The sequence below is a fragment of the Hyperoodon ampullatus genome (assembly GCF_949752795.1).
Source record: "Hyperoodon ampullatus genome assembly, chromosome: 15".
Lineage (NCBI taxonomy): Eukaryota > Metazoa > Chordata > Mammalia > Artiodactyla > Ziphiidae > Hyperoodon > Hyperoodon ampullatus.
Window position 1 is genome coordinate 23,346,732 of NC_136928.1, and position 21,854 is coordinate 23,368,585.

General features: G+C 46.7%; 1 protein-coding gene across 6 annotated transcripts in view; it reads right to left on the bottom strand.

Moving 5' to 3' along the window:
- Nucleotides 1–21,854, bottom strand: part of UXS1 (UDP-glucuronate decarboxylase 1) — a gene marked incomplete at its 5' end in the record, with an annotated part of 75,590 nt that overhangs the window by 23,882 nt on the left and 29,854 nt on the right. For all 6 annotated transcript variants that reach the window (XM_079720911.1, XM_079720912.1, XM_079720909.1 and 3 more), the window contains 2 exons: nucleotides 8,656–8,836; nucleotides 21,438–21,498. In XM_079720911.1, the coding sequence (XP_079577037.1) occupies nucleotides 8,656–8,836; nucleotides 21,438–21,498 (242 nt within the window). The remainder of the gene's footprint in view (nucleotides 1–8,655; nucleotides 8,837–21,437; nucleotides 21,499–21,854) is intronic.

Genomic DNA, 21,854 nt, shown 5'->3' on the forward strand with positions numbered 1-21,854 from the left:
GAAACATGCACATCAAAACCACAATGGGTATTACCTCACACCCATCAGATGACTACTTCAAAAAAACAAAAAAGTAACAGAAAGTAACAAACGTTGTTGTCAAGGATGTGGAGAAATTGGAACCCTTGTGCGCTGCCGGTGGGAATGTAAATGTTGCAGCCACTGTGGAAGACAGTATGACATTTCCTCAAAATATTAAAAATAGAATTAACATATAAGACATTTCGCTTCTGGATATATAGCCAAAGGAATAAGCCAGTCACAAAAAGACAAATGCTCTATGATTCTATTACGCACACGAGGTCCCTAGAGCAGTCAGGTTCACAGAGACAGCAAGTACCAACAATTTGCCGGGGGCTGGGGGAGGAGCTTACTGTTTGGTGGGTACAGGGTTTCAGTTTTGCAGGATGAAAAAGTTCTGGAGCTCTAGTTCACAACAACATACTTCACACTGCTGGTTAGTGCACTTAAACATGGTGACAAAGGTAAAAACAGAAAAAGAGGCTTAGGAGCAGTGAAAGCAAACCCAAAAAGAGGATCAGTGCCTTTACCAAAGCAGAGGTGGAAATGAATAGTTTTGGTTGCATGTGTTCCCCTCACTTTCTACCCCCCACCCTGCCAGCCTGCAGAGGATTCTCCTCAGTCCTCTCTCTGCAATCAGAGCCCCCCAGGGAAGCTTCTGAATGAAAGGAGCCCGGACCCCTGGCATCCTGCCGCAGACGCTCCAGGCGGGGAGACTCTGGACCTTTACTTACATGTGTATATTTATGTATTTTGTAAAACCACGTTTTAAAACTACTGGGTTGATTTAAAAATGGAACCCATGCTGTTCAGAGAATAATCCTTTTTCAAGAAACTAAAACAACACAAAACCTTTTAAAATGGTTTACAGTCTGTCCATATGGGAATTCACTGAAGGGGTCGATCTTATTAAGAGGAAATCCTGTGACCGCTTTCTGACCCCCAGAAGGTTTTCGGAGTTGACACACAGATTAAAAAAACAAAACAAAACAAAAAAAACCCCGGAAGTTCTATGCAAATTGTAAATTAACAAGATAGTCCTCACAGAATCCCATCAACCTCAGCTGACAGCTAACTTTTCCAGCTGACAGCTCGGTAGGTAAGAGGCTGGATCAGTTCCCGCCCACCTGCTAAAAGGCCCAGGGGCTGCAGGGGATCCCAGCAGCCCAGGGACACCTCATCACTCCCCACCGCTGCCCGAGCAAGTGGGGCTGCGCTGGGCTCCAGATGGGCCTGCAGAGCGAGGACCACGGCGTGGAGCCTGCTCAGCACCCCTCCTGGTTCACAGACCCCCAGCAGGGCTGCAGACGGCGTCAATCAAGGCATATGGGCTGTGACCTCCTGGCACAAATGCTTCACCACTGGTTTCACACTTGAGGCGACCACATATACAGTGGGGAAAAAAAGGAAACGGCATCAGACAGAGGAAAAAGGGCAACTTCAGAGAGCGAAGTTCAAACACGAGCAGCCTCGCGTGCATCCTCATCCTCATCCACGCCAGTGCGAGCCCGGCGTCAGGGCGTGTGGCCAGGACCTCACGTGGTCACCGCTGGTGGCCTGGACCTCGGGTTCCCAATCCCTCCTCCTGCCTCAGCGAGGGCTCCACACATGTCCTTCCTCGCGATTTATCCACATATGGCCCCGCTCTCTGCAGGACGGCAGCCTAGAGCACGTGCAAATGTAGATTCCCGGGCAGACCCAGGAAACCTGCAACTGGAAACATCCCCTGCACGGCGGGGCTGACGTGGGAGCAGTGCTCAGCGGGGTCGGCCAGTGTCGAGACGGACTGTACACTGGGGGCTTATTTCATCCGAAGGCCGTTCCATCTAGTCTGTCGTGTTTTCCATCATCTGACAGCTTAGCCCAGCGGCTGTCCCCACCCACCGCAGCTGGAAGGACTAAGACACGCCCTGTAAGACCATTCCTTACACTGACTGAAGCAGCGCCTCTTTCCTACGAGGCTGTCCTGCCTGCAACAGTAAGGACAGCAGCTCCAGTGCCCGTCCCAGGAGGACACAGCGCCAGTCCCTGACAGAGTCTTCTGGAAGGAATTACGACGAGGAGAGCGGGGCAATTTCAGAACAAGCGTAAAGGATCAGCCACAAGAGGTGCTCGGAAAATACGAAGAAACGTTAACAACAGAGCAGCAGGGTGAGCCCTCACAGCCCAGGAAAAAAGCCCTCAAAGCCTGCCAACTGCACAGCACAAACTGCACCAAAAATGAGCGTGACGTTCAAGCATCCCAGCTGGGGGAGGAAGAACGGCACGGCCATTCGTGCTGACCGTCGGCCGCCAAGTGACCCTCCGGAGGCCCTGTCCCATTTACAAGGCTGAGTGAAGGAACCACAGCTGGGAAAAGAGGAACCTTGAGAAATGAGCCTGAAAGAGCTCAAATTAATGAGAGACTAAACAGTAAAGCAAACGCGTGTTCTCCTTTTTCACATAATTTCCTTAAATAGGTTCAAAGCAGCATCCTGGCAGGTCTGGGCATGTAATTTTTATGTTGGGGAGAGGATGGGCCCGGGGTGGGGTGGCCGCAGCACGCTGGCCCCCTGTGAATTCTGATACAGAAGGATCACCGGGATACAAAAAGCAGAAAATCAACAAGATTCAGAGCAATATAGAAAATGCTACTTTCTCTACCCACAGGGGAGAATTATGAATACCTAGATATGGTAACTGGGTCACATAAAGAAACTGCAGATCAGGCTTCCCTGGTGGCGCAGTGGTTGAGAGTCTGCCTGCCGATGCAGGGGACACGGGTTCGTGCCCCGGTCCGGGAAGATCCCACATGCTGCGGAGCGGCTGGGCCTGTGAGCCATGGCCGCTGAGCCTGCGCGTCTGGAGCCTGTGCTCCGCAACGGGAGAGGCCACAACAGTGAGAGGCCCGTGTACCGCAAAAAAAAAAAAAAAAAAAAAAAGAAGAAGAAACTGCAGATGAACAAAGAAATGCTAAGAGCAATTTCCTGAAGGTGAGCTGGGACCTGGGAAGACTGGAGACGGAGGCAAGAGAAAGACTTTTTACGGAATATCTTTTTAATTAAAAAAAAAAAAAGAACCATATAATTATACTGCCTATTAAGCATATGTTTAATCTAAAAAAGATCACATTTAAAGAAATGATTGGATGTTAACAAGAACAGTATTTCTGGGTATTCCTCCTCTAAAATTCTCTTCTTTTTTATCCTTTTCCAAATTTTCTGTAGCATGCATGTATTACTTTTATCATCAGGAAACAATCGTCTTTTGAAAAGAGAAAAAAATTAAGATTCTCTTCCATGTTATTCTTTATCAAATACATAAACACGAAACCCAGTTCTTTCACTTAGTTCACAATATTTTTAAATTTTTCTTGAGATTTCTTTTTTGACTCGTGTTATTTAGAAGTATGTTGTTTAATCTCCAAATACTTTGTGGTTTTCCATCTATCTTTCTGTTATTGATTTCTAGTTTAATTCCATTGTGATCTGGAAGTACATTTATATAATTTTTATTCAATTGTTTTCTACTCTAGTAATAAACTTAAAAGGTTGTCAAGGTGTAGGTGTACTTTCTGGGCCAGAATGTGGTCAGTCTTGGTAGATGCTCCACGTAGCTTGAGAAGAATGTGTTCTGTTGGATGAACTAGTCTGTACACATCTATCACATGCTGTTGATCAACGTTGTTGTGAGAAACCATGTCCTCACTGATCTTCTGCCTGCTGGACCCGTCCATTCTGACGGGTGTGTCGAAGTCCCCAGCTATGACGGTGGTTCATCCCCTCCTCCATTCATTCCATCAGTTCTGAGCTCTGTGAAGTGCATATACAGGGAGGACCGTGACGTCCTCCTGGAGAACTGACCCTACGTCAGGATGCGCTGGCTTTACCGTGGTAACTTGCCTTGCTCTGTGGTCTAGGTGGTCTGAAGTGAAGACAGCGACTCCAGCTTTCTTCCGATTCGTGTCGGCATGCTTTACCTCTCTCCATCCCTTTAATCTATCTGTATCTTTATATACAGTGTGGGTTTCCTGCAGAAAACGGAGAGTTGGGTCTTGCTATTTTTTAACCTCTATGACGATCTGTTTTTCAACTGGTGTATTTAGAGCATTCATGTTTAAAGTGATTATCAATAGACTTGGATTAATATCTACTATATTTCCAGCTATTTTCTACTCATTTTCTTGTTCTTGTCTTCCACTCCTCCTCTGTCTTCTCTCATTTTATCTGAGCACTGCAGATGATCCCGTTTTCTCTCATCTTTTGGCATATTAATTATACCTTTTAAAAAATCCCTTTAGTGGTTGTCCTATAATTTACCATATACGACTGACCTACAGGCAATGAGGTGCCTCATGTAACAGAGTATTCCCAACTCCTCCTCTGTCTCTGGTGACACTGCTGTCATTCTTTCATTTATCATGAGCAGTAATCACCTGAGAGCTGCTATTATTATTTTGAACAAACTGTTACCTGTTAGATTAAGAAAAAGAAAAATGAAGTTTTAATTTTACCATCACGTATTCCTCCTCTAAAATTCCTTCTTTCTTTATGCAGATCTGAGTTTCACATCTGCATCATTTTCCTTCTCTAAAGGACTTCTTGGAACACTTCCTGCAAAGCATGTCTACAGGGGACAGATTCCTCAGTCTTTTATTTCTCCTTCACACTCGAAGGATAAATTCACAGGACGGTGAATTCTAGGTTGGTGGATTTTTTCTTTCAATTATTTAAATATCTCCCTCCACTCTTCTTTGCACGGTTCCTGAAGATAAGTCTGCGTGATCCTCATCCTTGTTCTTCTATGGGTGAGGTGTGACCCGCACCCGTCTCAGCTTCTTTCAAGGTTTTCTGTTCATCAGTAATTTTCTACAAGTTGAATGCATAAATTTTAGGGGCATATCCTGCCTGGTGTTCTCCAAGCTCCCTTGGCCCCTGGCGTAGTCCGTGTCACTAACTTTGGAAGATTCTCAGCCATCCTTACGTCACACGTTTCTCCCGTTCCCTCCTTTCTTCTCCTCTGGGAATCTCCCTGTGTATACGTTACACTTTCTGTAATCTGCCTCCAGTTCTTGGATATTCCGCTCTGGATTTTTTACTCTTTTTTCTCTTTGTTCTTGACTTTGGGAAGTTTTCACTGACACATCTTCAAGCTCCCTGTCCTTCTCCTCGGCTGAGACGAGCCCATCGAAGGCCCTCTTCATTTCTCGCATAATGCTTTCTATTTCGGGCATTTCCCTTTGATTCTGAGAGTTTCCACCTCTCAGCTTCCATTACCCACCTATCCCTGCAGAGTCTGCTTTTCCCACCAGCATCCTTTGCACGCTGACCATAGTTACTGAAACGGCCCTCGTGGTAACTCCAAGTCTCTGCCACGTCTGTCCGGGTCTGATGTTTGCTCCGCCTCTGCAGACTGTGTTCGTGCCCTGGAACACGCCTGCAGTTCTTCGCTGAAAGGCACACATGCTGCACCAGGGCTGGGAGATAACCGGCCTCCGGCACGAGGTTCGAGCTCACCGGCTGGACGCAGGCTGCACTCAGTGCTCTGCAGCCCTTGGGGTCAGAGGCTGTACCTCCACCCCGTGCCCCTGCTTGGTGTCCCCAGCTGTCCCTGGGTTTCCCTAGAGACCCCTCCTTAACTGGGCCTGGGCCCGTGCTTCCTCTGCTTCTTGTCACCCTCGGGGTCTCCACTGAAGGCCGGGGAGCCCCCAGGTCCCAGGCCCGCGTCTCCTCTTTTGTCAGGCAGGCCCTGGGGGAAGTCCCCGAGAGGCCTTTGGGGGAAAACAGGGTGCTCTGGGCGGATTTCAGGAAGGCTCATTTCCCCTCCCCCAGCTGGAAAGCTGATCATCATGGAGAACCTCGTGGGGCTCCTGGAGGTGAAGCTCACTACGGGGCCCCCAACCCCCAGAACCGGGGCCCGGACTCATGGCCCGTCCACGCTGTCCCTGCCCGTGGGCAGCTCCCACCCGCCCGCAGCTGCTTCCACCCCAGTCAGGGTTCTGTGTCCACCACCATCTCCAGCTCCCAGGTGGCAGTTTGCCCCGTGACCTCCGCTCCCTGCTGGAGCCGAGAAGGGCCGCGGGTCATCAGCTTGCTCATCTTCCCTGTTGTGAGGACGGGAGAGACTGTTCCGGGGTCCCGACAGGTCAGAACAGAGACCTGAAGTCCATCCAGCCACCTGCGAAGATGAAGACGGCTCCTCCCCCCTACACGGTGCTCCCTGCTCCCTTCTGCTCTGAGAGCCCGGTCACTGCCCGCTGTCCTGTGCTTCCCTGGGGCCCCCTCCCCAGACAGACGCCTGCCTGCGTCCATGGAGCAGTCCTGGGCCGCAGCTCAGCGATCACCACCATCCCGATGGCCTGGCGTCCACCCCACAGACTACACACACCCTCTACCCGACCCCAGCTTCTCAGAAACCTCCCGGTGTCCTGAATGGGTGGGTGGGAAGAACAGGTAAATGTACCCCTTCCAGAGCCAGTTCGCAGGGTGGGTTCAACATCTGAAACTTAAACGCTGTGGTGGGTAAAATCCAGAGTTCTTTTAAAGCAACAGGAAATCCGATTAAGTTATTTCAATAATTACTTATGATTCCTTCCAAAGCAACGATTTTCTCCCCCAAACATCTAACCCAGACAACACAGAGGCCTCCACTGTAAGCCCCGTGACAACAATGCTTCCTGTCTGATCGTTTCATAATTAATTACACGAGGGGGCCCCTGGGGTCACGGTGCCACCTCAGCCCCGACGTGAGTTACCGCGCTCACAGCTAATCTTCCACATCGACCACCACATCCTGAGCCCAGACAACAGTCACTTTCCCACTGGAAATACGGAAAGAGAATAAACAATGATGGCTACACTTTGAAAATAACAAGAGGAGGAAGCGTGTGCTGAGGAGAACTTAGTGAAGCTCCGCTGGGATGCTGCTAGGTCAGGTGACACCACTGCTGCCACGTTAAAACCCACACCTGTCAGCCCGGGAAACAAATAGACCAACACAATCCCGCAAAACACTTGCCAAAGCAGAAAGACATTCCTGCTGTGCTGTAAATATCAGATGAACTAAGGCTGCTTCTATTAGGAAAAAGGTACCCACAGAGAGTAAACACCGAGTGTTTGTACTTTGTTACACACTCTCACCACGCAAAGCGGGGGGGCGGGGAGTGAATAATTCATGCCATCGAGCTAAGTTCAGCTGTGACCGGGACCTCAGTGGGTAGGAGGGATCACCACATTTGAAAAGCACAGCTGCCCCCGAACCACGGCCCTCCCACGCGAGTTGCTCAGGGTCCGGCGGGCATCGCGGGAGAGTGAGGAGGAGGCCGGGACGGGCGGGAGCGATCTGGCACTTGGAAGAAGCCCGTGCACTAGCAGGGCCCGTGCAGAAGCAGGGAGTGAGGGGCAGGGAGAGTTCATGCAGAGTGTGTGTGAGTGTGTGTGTGTGTGTGCGCGCACGCACGCCCTCTACGTGGAGTCCAGCGCCAGAAGCGGCCTAGAACAGCTGTGGTGTCAGAGCTCAAAGCACACAACTGAGTTACCACTGCTGCTCAATTTGGTTGTCCACCTAAAAGGCAAAAGCCAGAAGGGGGCGGCGGTTTACTAAACAGGCACCAAAGGAGTTACATCCTCATGATGAAGAACTATTTGGATTTCCTCTGGGAATTAACACGTTAGAAAGTCTAACCTTTTTAGTAACCAAAAACATGTACACCAAACCATGGGTTTTCTACCAAATTAACAAACTACTTTTGTGAGTCGTTTTTTAAGGTAACGCTCAAGGCTACTAATGTATTAGTGAAACAGACACCACCAAACAACGAAGGAGACTTCCTAGGGTTTAGCACAATTCACGTTTGGACTCTTTACCAAGGATGTAAAACTCAAAGATATTTATAATGAAGCACTGGAGACCTTTAAATAAGGGGAAATTTACATAAACTGCAGCGTATCGGTACAAGAGCACTGCTCAGTCAGTACACGAGCTCTGCAAGGTTCCTTTTATGGATGGGGAGGAGGCCCATGTGGCGGCCATGGGAAAAGCAGAGCCAGCTACCCCTGCAGTGTGTGTGCGGCCTCATCAGCCCCACAGCTGGGCAGCCGCCTGGCTCCAGGTTGCACGCACCAAGTGCAGGTGGATGCAGCCTCCCACCCTCAGGGCTGCAGCCAGAGCAAGTGAGGATGCACGTGAGGTGCACATCTTCTGGGGGCCACCATCCAACCCACCAGCGCCCCCCAAACCTAATTCCTTTAGGGTGGCAGAGTTACCCGAGGGCTCTGAACTCTGACACGGGGTGTTTCGCTATGAGCCCAGCATCCTCCATCAGCCAGCTCCCTGGAGGCTAGAAGTGACTCCCCCAGCTGGCAGGCATCAGACTGTGAGGCCACCAGGACCGGGGGGCCCTGATCGAGCCCCCTCAACAGCCCACGAGGCTCGAATGCAGGGCTGCCACGTGACAGCAAATCCACACACCCCCGTCCCGGCTGTTCTCCATCACAGGGGCCAGGGTGGTGCCTGGGACGTGGTGAGACCATTTCCAAAACAAGACAGGGACTCAGCATGGCCAAGGCAGCCGGCGTCCCGGGGCTGCCGCCCCGTCGAGCCTGCCTGCCTGCCCACCCACCTGGCACCAATCGGCACGGGGTGGTCCTCGCTCACCTTCGATGTACAGAGGCTCCACCACGTCGTGGTTGATGAGCTCGAAGTTCTCATGGCCGATCCAGTGCTCCACGTTCCTCTTCCTGCCCGTGAAGAAGTTGTCCACCACGGTCACCTCGTGCCCGTCCATCATGAGCTTGTCTGTGAGGTGGGAACCCACGAAGCCCGCGCCTCCGGTGACCTGCGTGCGGACAGCAGGGGAGGGTGCAGTGAGCACCCGTGCGAGCGAGGGGTCCCGGTGCGGCCTCCACTGAACAGAGGGGGCGGGAAGGGGACCAGGAAGGTTTCAAAGCGCGTCTCTTCTCACTCCAGAGCAGGGAGTCGAACCTTCCGAAACTTCTAAGCAGCCTACAAATCTAAACTGCCGCCACTAGATAACACAGGAAAACAGCAGTTACGAGTTTCAAAATCTGACGTTATTAAAAGGTCCTTGTTTTACAGTGGATGGGATATGGAGCATCACTTACGTGGTTCTAATACTTTTAGCATCACTTTAAAAAAAAAATGATCAGCAACATGCATCTGTTCAGTGAACTACCAAAAAAAAAGGATGTGATACTGAAACTGGACTCAAAAACCTCATGAAGGGGTGGGAGGGAGACGCAAGAGGAGGAGATATGGGGATATATGTATATGTGTAGCTGATTCACTTTGTTATACAGCAGAAACTAACACACCATTGTAAAGCAATTATACTCCAATAAAGATGTTAAAAACTAAAAACAATTTTTTATACTAAAATAAAATGGGGAAATGATGAGTAAAACAGAAAAAAAAAGAAAAAAAGTCTCATGAAGAACTAGTATCTTCCGAACTGTTTATAAGAACAAATTAATAAGCCGTAGACACTGTGTGCAGACCAAGGCCCTAAATGATTAAGTTCCACTCTTTGGTTACCTAGTGTCAGCGACCCAGCCAAAGAGAAGTAAGGCAGCTCTGAGGGCCCCACGAGGGGAAGGAGATCACCACTGATGTGCTTCTAAGACTTAAACCCACCCAATGTGTAAAGGCAATTATGACTGGAAAAAAATTAAACTAATAAAAAGACGTGATTCAAATTAAACAGTGTCAGCGGAGGGGGCTGGATAAAGCGTATTTTGTTTTTGGAGGACAGGAGCGAAAAGAATAAACCCAGGAGACGGACGTGGGATGGGAAACTCTATTCTCTGCCTGTCCTGCTCTCCCCTCCCCTCTGCCTGCTGCTCCTTCAAACTTCACACTCCCGTCACCCTCCTGTTCCAAACTGAAAGAATTAACAGTAGAAAAAACACCCACTCCTTTTAACCTAAAGAAAAAGCACCTTAACCTCTAGGAATATGGTTTTAAAACATTTAACCTGCCATGAAGTCCCCTGTTCACGTAAAATCTGATGTGTAATTCCCATGTTTATCGCAGGCAAGAACAGAGCAGCCTGGGGGAGAAAAGGCAGATTGGGGGAGGGGGCAGGTAAGACCAGCCCAAGAAGAGCCATCCGTCCACCACCACCGAGATGTATGTGCTCGGAGGAAAACACAAATACAGACACTTAGAACGTGCACGGCTGAGAAGCCCTGATGCCCGACAGTTTCCTATCAGCTGCGTCCATTCTTTATCGGGAGGCCCATTTTCTAAACCCCTTTGCTTTAGGGATGCGAACTGACATCTGGGGGGGTGGAGTTTTGGGCCAAGATCCCCAGATCACCGGAATGACGCAATCAGCCCAGTTGTCCTAATTTCATATTCTCTCCACCACCTGTCGACTTGTCTGGTGTGTGTTTTATCTTAGCACTCCTACGCTTTACCTGTACGCCTGAATGATGATTTGAAAAAATAATTTTCTGGAAAAATAACTGGGTTTCCAATCTGGCTCACCACTAGTGTTTACCTCACGGGGCAAGATTTCATTTTATCTTACCTTTGTTTTATTGCATTTTCCCACAGTTTTTAAATCAGAAAAATTACATCTTTTTTTTTTCTTACAAATTTTATTTTGTATGTCTCAAATTGTGGACGTTATATGAATATTTCTGCAAAAAAATACATCTTTTCAGAAGAAATTTAACCCCTCTTAACGTAACTCTATTATCTATATGCAAATGTTTCCTAAAATAAGATGTTCAGTAGCTTGCTAACTTTATCTCTGCATCTAAAATAACTGGTGAGGCCTGGGAGCCAGCAGAAATGCAGAGCATTAAATCATACACAATAGCTGCCAACACTTCACTAATCTCAGTGGTGACAAAATTGCTGGAAGCACCTTAGCCTTTCTTAAAATAGATTAAAAAAATTTTTTTTTCTTAAATAATTCCTTTCTATCTAAAATACTTAAGATTTATGTAACCTATCCGGGTGGTTATAAAATGTTTCTCGGGCTTCCCTGGCGGCGCAGTGGTTAAGAATCTACCTGCCTATGCAGGGGACACGGGTTCAAGCCTTGGTCTGGGAAGATCCCACATGCCGTGGAGCAACTAAGCCCGTGCACCGCAACTACTGAGCCCGCGTGCCACAACCACTGAAGCCTGCGCGCCTAGAGCCCGAGCTCTGCAACAAGAGAAGCCACCGCAATGAGAAGCCCACGCACCGCAATGAAGAGTAGCCCCCGCTCGCTGCAACTAGAAAAAGCCTGCGCACAGCAATGAAGACCCAACGCAGCCAAAAATGAAAAGATAAGCAAATAAATTTTTTAAAATTAAAAAAAGAAAACCAAAATAAAATAAAATGTTTCTCCTAATCTATTTCACCCCTTTAGGAAAGCATTTCAAAAAGAAACAAAACGGGCAGAAGCTTAGCACTCAGGCAGCCTCCTCAGGAAAATGACCGCTGAACGCAGGCCTCTGAGTAACAGGGAGCGGACGGTGGGAAGAGGAGACACAGGCCGGAACAGATCAGGCCGTGCACAGCTTTGCTTGGCTCTGCAGTCCGTGACCTCTGCTCTGTGTGCTGCTTGCTTTTGTCGGGGCCAACAGGCAGCTAGCGGGTCCAGCTCAGGGCAGCACGCAATCTCATGCCACCCCGTCCATCAGCAAAAAGAAAAAGAAAAAAGGATGTCTTTCAGAACAAAACTCTTCTTTGTGCGAAGGCGTCAACAATTACTGAAAATGCTTTAAGTTTCAGCAACCATATGCCAGCCTTGGGCACCAAATGACTCGGAGATGTGACTTAACCTATGAGGCGACAGATGAGTCAAAAATACTAGGCTCATGGATTGTGGTTATGCGTGAAGTGAAAAGAATTCGACAGTGCCCAGCATCACAGGAAAACAATCCCACGTGGAAATGACAAGAACCCTAGCAAGGCCGTGTAGGGTTTGTACATTTGCGCAGAGCCTCAGATTTTCTGATCACTCTGACGTGTGGCCGCAGGGAGATTAGGAAAACCAGCTTTTCTCTTCACTGATATATTTCTCAATTCATGCCTAAATACTTACACATTTTTGATGTGATGGAAATAACCCAAAAGATGGGTGCACAACTGGCTTTAGAGTCTACTCAGGGTGAGGTTTAGTAGCCACCCAAAAGGGCAAGAGACTTCCTGTAACTTCTACAAGAAAAGGGAGATTTTGTGGAGGAAACAGTTTAACACTGATTCACAAGTGTTATTCTGGTGTTTGGGATGCACGATCCTACACTGGAGATGATGGCCAAGAACAGACACCCCTGTGTCCTAACCACTGATATGCCAAGGTCACAGATATACCAAGAGCTCCACAGACCTGGTGAAACACGACAACCACAACAGGAGAAAATTAATTCAAAAGCCAATATTTAAGTCTCTGGATTTTGTCCTAAGGGCATACAGCAGATACGGAAACATTTATCCATGAAAATCTGCCAAAATTTAATAAGAACCGTGAGAGTCTGGACACCTGAGCCCCAGCTCACTCTGTCCTTCCACCCTCCTCCCAGTGCAGAGCCGGTGAGAGTGTCAGGTGTGGCCAAAAATAGGGGCTCCCAGTGAAAGATGTAGCATCTCCCCAGGAAGGGCAGGGCCCCTGCATTTCACATTTCTCGTCCCCTTCGGCCTGGACTCCTGACCCCCGAGCCTGCTGGTCGAGCGCTCCCTTCCCCCAACCAGCTCCCACCCCTGACTCGGAGCAGAAGCTCCGCCCCAGGCATGCAAGTCTGTAACTGATCAGGCGCCACTGATCTCCCTAAAGGAACTGACTTTACTTGGAAGAGACAGTGGGGAAGTTCAAGCATAAGGGGGATCAGGGTGGCAAGCAGTAAGGAGGAGGCTGGCAGCTCTATGGTAACAGCTGGTTTAGAAGACGGAAACGGGGAGAGACCCAAGAGCCTTCCCGGGTCAGAACAAACCTCCAAGATTGGGCTCAAATCTCCCTCTGCAAAGGGGCCAGAATTTAATTAGGTAAAACTGAGGAGCAATTTATAATGCAAAGCTCTGATGAAAGGAGAGATCACCCCACCGGCCAGTTATCAGAGCCTACCACACAAGGCACACAGCTCAACAGAGCAATCGGGGAAGGAGACCATGACAAGGGCCCTGCTGGAACCACCGTCATCCAGGTGACTGGGTCCACTCCCGAGGCTGCAGCCTCTGAGGAGCGGCCACCAGACCTTCACACTCCAGGGGAAACAGACGTCACCAAAGTAGACCAGCCAGGCCACCGAACAAATAAATAAGCAAACCAAAATAAAACAGGCCTCGGGGAAGTGGGGGATCAGGATCCAGAGCTGCTGCAATGAACTACCCAAAATGTCTAGTTTTCTACCAAAAATGTGGAGATGTGCAAAGCAACAGTTGCATGTGACTCATGCACAGGAAAGCAACCAGGCAACAAAACTGCCTGTGGAACCCAGGTGACAGATTCGACAGTCTCCAAAGCAGCCACCACAAATATATATACTCAAAGAAGTGGAGGAAACCAGATTAAGGAATTAAAGAGAGACAAAAAAGAGAAAAGTTATAAGACAGAAACAGATGGAAATTCTATGCTGACAAGCACAGAAACCAAAAAGAAAAGCGGACCAGAGAGATTTGACAATCTTCTGGACCTGGCAGAAGCACAAATCGGCCAACTTGACGCTGGACTAAAGGGGGCTTATGCACCGTGAAGAACAGAGAGAAAGGGCTTCCCTGGTGGCACAGTGGTTAAGAATCCGCCTGCCAATGCAGGGGACACGGGTTTGAGCCCTGGTCCGGGAAGATCCCACATGCTGTGGAGCAACTAAGCCCGTGCGCCACAACTACTGAGCCTGTGCGCCTAGGGCCTGTGCGCCACAAGAGGAGCCACCACAGTGACCTCTCACTGTGCGTGGCATGCACAAGCCACGCACTTCAACGAAGAGTAGCCCCCACTCGCCACAGCTAGAGAAAGCCCGCATGCAGCAAAGAAGACCCAATGCAGCCAAAAATAAATAAATAAATTTTAAAAAAAGAGAGAGAAAATAAGGGAGGGTGAATAGAGCCTCTGACATACATGAGACGCCAATAACCACCCCAACATGCATGTAATGGGAAAAAGGAAGAAAGAGGAACAGAAAAATGCTCAAGGAAATAATGGCTGAAACTCCCCAAAACTGACGAAACACAGTAATCTACACTTCAAGAAGCTCCACTAACTCCATGTAGGAAAATGTAAACACAGGTAGATGCACACAGACACGTCACACTAAAAATGATTAAAACCAGAGACAAAGATGAAGTCTGAAAGCAGGTGCACTGGGTTGAATACTGTCCTGCAAAATGTATGTCCTTCTGGGAACCTCAGAACGTGATCTTATTTGGAAACGGGGCTATTGCAGGTGTAATTAGTTCAGGTGAGGTCAGAGTGGATCAGGGTGGACTGTTGAGTCCAGCGTGAGACATGGGGAGAGAAGCACTTGGTGATGGAGGCAAAGGCTGGGGTGATGCCCCACAAGGTAGGGCTTCAGGGACTACTGGCTGCACCAGAGTGCAGAGAAAGGCTGGGAACGACTCCCGCCAGAGCCTCCAGACAGAACACAGCCCTGCCGACAACTTGGATTTACACTTCCAGCATCCAGAACTGGGAGTTCCTGTTGTTCTGAGCTACGGGGTTGGTGGAATTATTACAGCAGCCGCAGGAAACTGAACAAGAGGAAAACAGAATGACCCCTGAAGCGCAGGGAACCCCAGTGTGACTCATAGCTGACGTTTCATAACAAATGATGGAGAAAGCAGTAGAGAGAAACTACAGCCAAGAATCTTACAGACACCAAAGGTAACTTACAGAGATAAAAAACAGAGAGAGGTAAGAAGTGAGAGAATTCATTGCTATCAGACCTGCCATACAAGAAATACTAAATTCTTCAGGCAGAAGGCAGATGATACTGGGGGGTGGGGGGAGAATAAAGTAATTGAGTAACTATAGAAGGCAATATAATTGCATTTTTTTCCCTTTCCTCTTAATTGCTTTAAATTTAAAGACCAAACTACTTAGCCCAACAATGTGGACACACTTAAAGCCAAAGAACTATACACTTAACAATGATTAAAATAATAAATTTTATGTTATATATATTTTACAACAAAAAAGAAAAAGCCACTTGAACAAAATAATATATATAATTATATTATTTATCCTTATAGAATACAGAAATATATTTGACAACAATAGTGCAAAGAAGGTAGGTGAGAGCTAAGTTGTTTGCAGTAAGGAAATGACACCAAAGTTAACTCAAACCCCCAGGAACAAATGAAGGTTGATAAAAATGTTATAAAAACGTTAATGTAACAAATTCCATAAATATATCCTTTCTCTGCTTTATTCACTCAGCTTATTTAAAAGATATAAACTTGTATAAAGTAATAATCATAACAGTGTGTTGGGTTTGTAACACGGATAGAAATAATACACAGAACTAATGTGGGGGGCATTTCTACGCCTCACTGGACCACAGTATAAACCTGGAGCAGAGTCATGAGTTAGGGTGTATGTGGTGAGCACTAGAGCAACCAGGAACAAAATAAAATTTTGAAATACAGTAAAAAAAAAAAAAAAAAAAACTTTAAAGGAATTCCAATGTTATAGAAGAGAAGATTCACTTAATGCAAAAGAAAACAGTAATGGAGAACAGAGGAACAAAGATGTGAGGCAAACAGAAAACAAAATGAAGTGGCAAAAATAAAAATCAACTATGTCGAAAATAATATTAAATGTGAATGGATTAAACAATTACTCAAAAGGCAGAACACTAGAAAAAATAAGATCCAACCACACACTGTCTAACGAGGACACCGTCGACTCAAAGATATAACGCGCTGAATGTGAAAATATAAAACACAGCATAGAAACAACAATAATAAAGACGGAGTGGCTACAATGCTATCAGACAAAATAAACTTTAAAACAAAAAATGTTCACAGATAAAGAGGGGGCATTTTTATAAGGATAAAAGGGTCGATCCATCAAGTGGATATAACAGTTACAAACATTTATGCACCTACAACACAGACCCAAAATACATGAAGTGAACTTGAAAGAATCAGAGGGGGAAACAGAATTCAACAACAAAAACGGCAAACATCAATACCTCATCCTCGATACTGGACAGAACTATGCAGCAGATTAACAAGGGAATAAAACACTTGAAAAGCATAAGCCACCTGGACCAAACAGATACCTATGGAACACTCCACTCAACAGCAGCATAATACACAGTCCTTTTAAGAGCACATGAAATATTCTCCAGGAGAGACTATATCCTAGGCCATAAAACAAGCCTCAACAAATTTAAAAGGATTCAGATCATACAAGGTATGTTCCCTGACTACAAAGGAATGAAATTAGATATCAATAACAAAGACATCTGAGAAATTCACAAGTATGTAGAAATTAAATGACACACTCCCAAGTAACTAATGGATCAAAGAATAAATTATAAGGGAAATTAGAAAATACTTTGAAATGAATGACAATGAAGAAACAGCATTCCCAAAACTTAGGGTATGCAGCTAAAGCAGTGAAATTCCTAGAAAACTACCAAAACTAACTCAGGAAGAAACAGAAAACTGCATAGGTTTGTAACAAGAGATTGAATTAAGCCTAAGTGCAGATGCCTTCTCTGGTGAACTTCACCAAACATTTAAAGAAGACTTACAGTTGACTTTCAAACAACTCAGGGGTCAGGGGTGCCAAACAATCACACGGTGGGAAATCCAAGATAACTTTACAGTCAGTCCTCCACATTTGTGGTTCCACATCTGCAGATTCAACCAACCAGATCGTGTAGTATGGACTGCACTGTGTCTTTTTTTTAAAATAAATTTATGTATTTATTTATTTATTTTTCTTGGTTGCACTGGGTCTTCGTTGCTGCGTGTTGGCTTTCTCTAGTTGTGGCAAGCGGGGGCTACTCTTCATTGCGATGCGCAGGCTTCTCATTGCGGTGGCTTCTCTTGTAATGGAACATGGGCTCCAGGTGTGTGGGCTTCAGAAATTGTGGCACGTGGGCTCAGTAGTTGTGTCTCGTGGGCTCTAGAGTGCAGGCTCAGTAGTTGCGGTGCACGGGCTTAGTTGCTCCATGGCATGTGGGATCTTCCCAGACCAGGGCTCGAACTCATGTCCCCTGCATTGGCAGGTGGACTCTTAACCACTGCACCACCAGGAAAGTCCCTGTAGTGTGTCTTTACTGAAAAAAATCCACATATAAGTGCACTGGCACCGTTCAAACCCATGTTGTTCAAGGGTCAACTGTAATGCCAGATCTTCAAAGTCTTCCCAAAGAGTAGAAGAGGAAAAAACACTGCTCCATTTATCCTACGAGGCCATTATTACTCTGATACAAAAACCAGAAGAAGACCTCATAAGAAAGGTAAATTCAAGACCAATATCTCTTATAAACATAGACATAAAAATCCTCAACAAAATATTAGCAAATCAAATCCAGCAATATATAAAAAAGGATTATACACGGTAATCAGCTGGGATTTATCACAGGTATGCAAGGTTGGTTGCAAAATGAAAAACTAGGAAGAGAAGGGAACTTCCTCAACCTGATGAAAGGCATCTCTGAAAACCCACAGCTAACACGGCCCTTGATGGTGAAAGGCTGAAACCTTTCCCCTGAGATCAGGAACAAGACAAGGACGTCTGCTCCGCCCACTTCTAATCAACACTGTACTAGAGGTTCCAGCCAAGACAATTAGGCAAGAAGGTGAAATACAAAGCATCCATATTGAAAAGGCAAAAGCTAAACCACCTATAATTACAAATACCATGACCTGCATGAAAACCCTAAGGAGTCCACTTAAAACTATTAGAACTCACCAACGAGTTGAGCAAGGTTGCAGGACATTAAGACAAAAATCAATTGTTTCTATTTACCAAGAGAATATGCAATATAAAAATGAAACTGGCAAAACAATTCAATTTATACTAGCATCAAAAAGGATAAGACACTTAGAATAAATTTAACAAAGACAGTACAAAATTTGTATTCTGAAAACTACCAAAAAAAAAAAAGTTAAAAGAAACTACTGAAGACCTAAATAAATGTAAAGACACTCCATGTTCAAGAACTGGAAGACAATACTGTTAAGATGGCAATACTGCCCAAACTGACCTACAGATTCCATGCGTCTCTGTAAGAATCTCAGCTGGCTTCTTTGGAGAAACTGACGGGCTGGTCTTAAAATTCACAAGGAACTGTAATGGGTCCAGAACAGTCAAAATGATCTTGAAGAACAAAGGTGGAGGACCCACAATTCCCAGTTTCAAAACTTACTGCAAAGCTACAGTAATCAACGCACTGTGGTACTGGCACAAGGATAGGCATATAGATGAACAGACAGAATTGAGAGTCCAGAAATAAACATTCACATTTATGGTCAGTTCATTTTTGACAAGGGTGGCAAGACAATTCAACAGGCCATGATTAGTCTTGTCAGCCAACAGTGCTGGACCACTAGGCAGCCACATGCAAAAGGACAGGAGACCCTTATCTAAATCCACATATAAAAATGAACACAGGACTTCCCTGGTGGCGCAGTGGTTGAGAGTCCGCCTGCCGATGCAGGGGACACGGGTTCGTGCCCCGGTCCGGGAAGGTCCCACATGCCGCGGAGCGGCTGGGCCCATGAGCCATGGCTGCTGAGCCTGCGCGTCCGGAGCCTGTGCTCCGCAGCGGGAGAGGCCACAACAGTGAGAGGCCCGCATACCGCAAAAAAAATAAATAAATAAATAAAAAATGAACACAAAATGGATCAGAGACCTAAATGTAAGATACTAAAGCTGTAAAACTCTTAGAAAAAAACATGGCAAATCTTTGTGACCTTGGATTAGGCAGTGACTTCTTTTTTTTTTTTTAAATAAATTTATTTATTTATTTATTTTTGGCTGCTTTGGGTCTTCATTGCTGCCCGCATGCTTTCTCTAGTTGCGGCGAGCGGGGGTTACTCTTTGTTGTGGTGCGTGGACTTCTCATTGCGGTGGCTTCTCTTGTTGCAGGGCACGGGCTCTAGGTGCGTGGGCTTCAGGAGCTGTGGCACGCAGGCTCAGGAGCTGTGGCACGCGGGCTCAGGAGCTGTGGCACGCGGGCTCAGTAGTTGTGGCTCACGGACTCTAGAGCACAGGCTCAGCAGCTGTGGTGCACGGGCTTCTCGTTGTGGTGGCTTCTCTTGTTGCGGAGCACAGGCTCTAGGTGCGCGGGCTTCAGCAGTTGTGGCACGTGGCCTCAGTAGTTGTGGCTCGCGGGCTCTAGGTGCACGGGCTTCAGTAGCTGTGGCGCACACGCTTAGGTGCTCCACGGCATGTGGGTTCTTCCTGGACCAGGGCTCGAACCCATGTCCTCTGCATTGGCAGGTGGATTCTTAACCACTGTACCACCAGGGAAGACCCTAGGCTATGACTTCTTTTTTTTTTTTTTTTTTTTTTTTTTTTTTTTTTTTTTTTTTTGCGGTACGCGGGCCTCTCACTGTTGTGGCCTCTCCCATTGCGGAGCACAGGCTCCAGACGCGCAGGCTCAGCAGCCATGGCTCACGGGCCCAGCCGCTCCGCGGCATGTGGGATCTTCACAGACCGGGGCACGAACCCGCGTCCCCTGCATCGGCAGGCGGACTCTCAACCACTGCGCCACCAGGGAAGCCCGGCTATGACTTCTTAAATGTGACACCAAAGCACAAGGAACAAAAGAAAAAATAAGCTTCATCGATATTTAAAACTTCAAAGAATACCATCAAGAAAGCAAAAAGACAACCCACAGAATGGGAAAAAAATACTTGCAAATCAAGTATCTGATAAGAAACTTAGATCTAGGATAAAGAACTCAATAATGAAAAGAAAAAGAACCCAATTTTAAAATGGGCTAAGTGTCCGAGTAGACATTTTTCCATTCCATGGAAGATACAGAAATGGCCAATAAGCCAATGAAAAGATGCTCAACATCGTCAGCCATCAGGAAACTCAAATCAAAACCACAGTGAGAGAGCACTTCACACCTACGAGCAGGGCTACAAACAAAGACCTATCATGACAAGTGTTGACAAGGACGTGGAGAATCGGACTCCTCGTACACTGCTGCGTTTCATGGGATGTGAAACGGTGCAGCCGATGTGGCAAACAGTCTGGCAGTTTCTCCAAAGTTTAAAGAGCTGCCACATGACTCATAGGATAAATGGATAAATAAAATGTGTCCTATCCATACAATGGAATGTTATTTGGTAATAAAAAGATATGAAGTACAGATAAATGCTGCAACATGAATAAACCTTAAAAACATGCCAGCTAGTCACAAAAGGCCAAATAGTGCACTATTCCACCTGTATGAATACCCAGAATTGGCTAATGTCCACAGACAGAAAGTAAATTCGTGGTTGCCTAGGGATGGAGGGGCTGCGGAAATGGGGAGTGACTGCTCACAGGCTCAGGGTTTCTTTTGGGACGAAATGTTCTGAAATCGATGATGGCTGCACAACCCTGTGAACGTACTAAAAACGACTGAATTGTACACTTTAGGGGGTGAGTTGCACAGTACATGAATTATATCTCAACAAAGCTGGCACTTCTACAAAATGCAAAGGCACCGATCTCTCTGAACACACTCTGCTGCATGGCACGCACATGGGGTCCTTTCACCGGTGAATTTGTACTCGCGTTTAACAAGCAGACCACTAGCCGAGGAAGCCCCCGGTGTATTTATCAAGGTGGTGTGTGAACCAGCAAAGGGTTTAAAAACCACTGCTCTGGAATGTTTCACATTTCCTCAGAAAGTTACACACAGGGTCACCATACAACCTGGTAATTCCTCTCCTAGGTGTACATATACCCCAAAGGAGAGGAAACCTATGCCCATAGAACCCTGTACCCAGCCATATGTTCACAACAGCATTAATTCACAATAATCTCAAAGGAGAAACAACCAACCCCAAATGCCCATCAACTGACGACTGGATAACCAAAGTGTGGTACGACCACACAGTGGAATATTATTCAGCTCTAAAAAGGAATGAAGCCCGGATTCGTCTACAGCACAGATGACCCTTGGAAACATTGAAGTTTAAGAGAAAGACCACACATTGTATCGTTTGAAATGCCCCAAACAGGCAAATCCATAGAGATGGAAAGTCGTTCCCGTGGTTGCCAGGAGCTGGGGGCACAGGGGGATGCGATGGGAAATGACTGCTGATGGCTATGGGGTTTCTTTGGGTGATAAAATGTTCTGGAATTAGGATGTGGAGCTGGTGCAGGACTCTGTGAACAAACCATAAACAACTGTATACGCTGAACTGTATACACTGTACCGGTGACTTTTATGGGTTGTGAATTACACTTCCATTTAAAAAGCAAATTTCTTGATTACAAATATGAATCAGATGTGTAAACTTACCAAAATTCTTTTACGGTCCTTTTCTGATAAAAATTTTACAGGCGGGTATTTCTGGGTGAAGCTGTATAACATAAAGAGATTATAAAACAAAGAGTCAAACATCTCATGTGAGTACTTTCTCTACTTGCCACCAATACAAATGCCGGATTTGAGAACTGCTACTATCTGCTCCCCTCTCTTCTCCAAAAGAGGGTTGCGGCAACCAAGCAAGCACTGGTTAATCTTGAGTTCAAGATCAACCTGGTCCTTGTTTACAATCAAACAGGTGTGACATGTGATGCTATCCCTGGACAGGGAAAACGTCAGGAAGTACCAGCTACCGGCAGCCAGAGCTGAACACAAAACACAGGAGGGGGTGGCGTTCTCGAGATGCCATGCCCAGGCCTGGGAGGAAGAAATCGGCTGTGTGGAGTCACA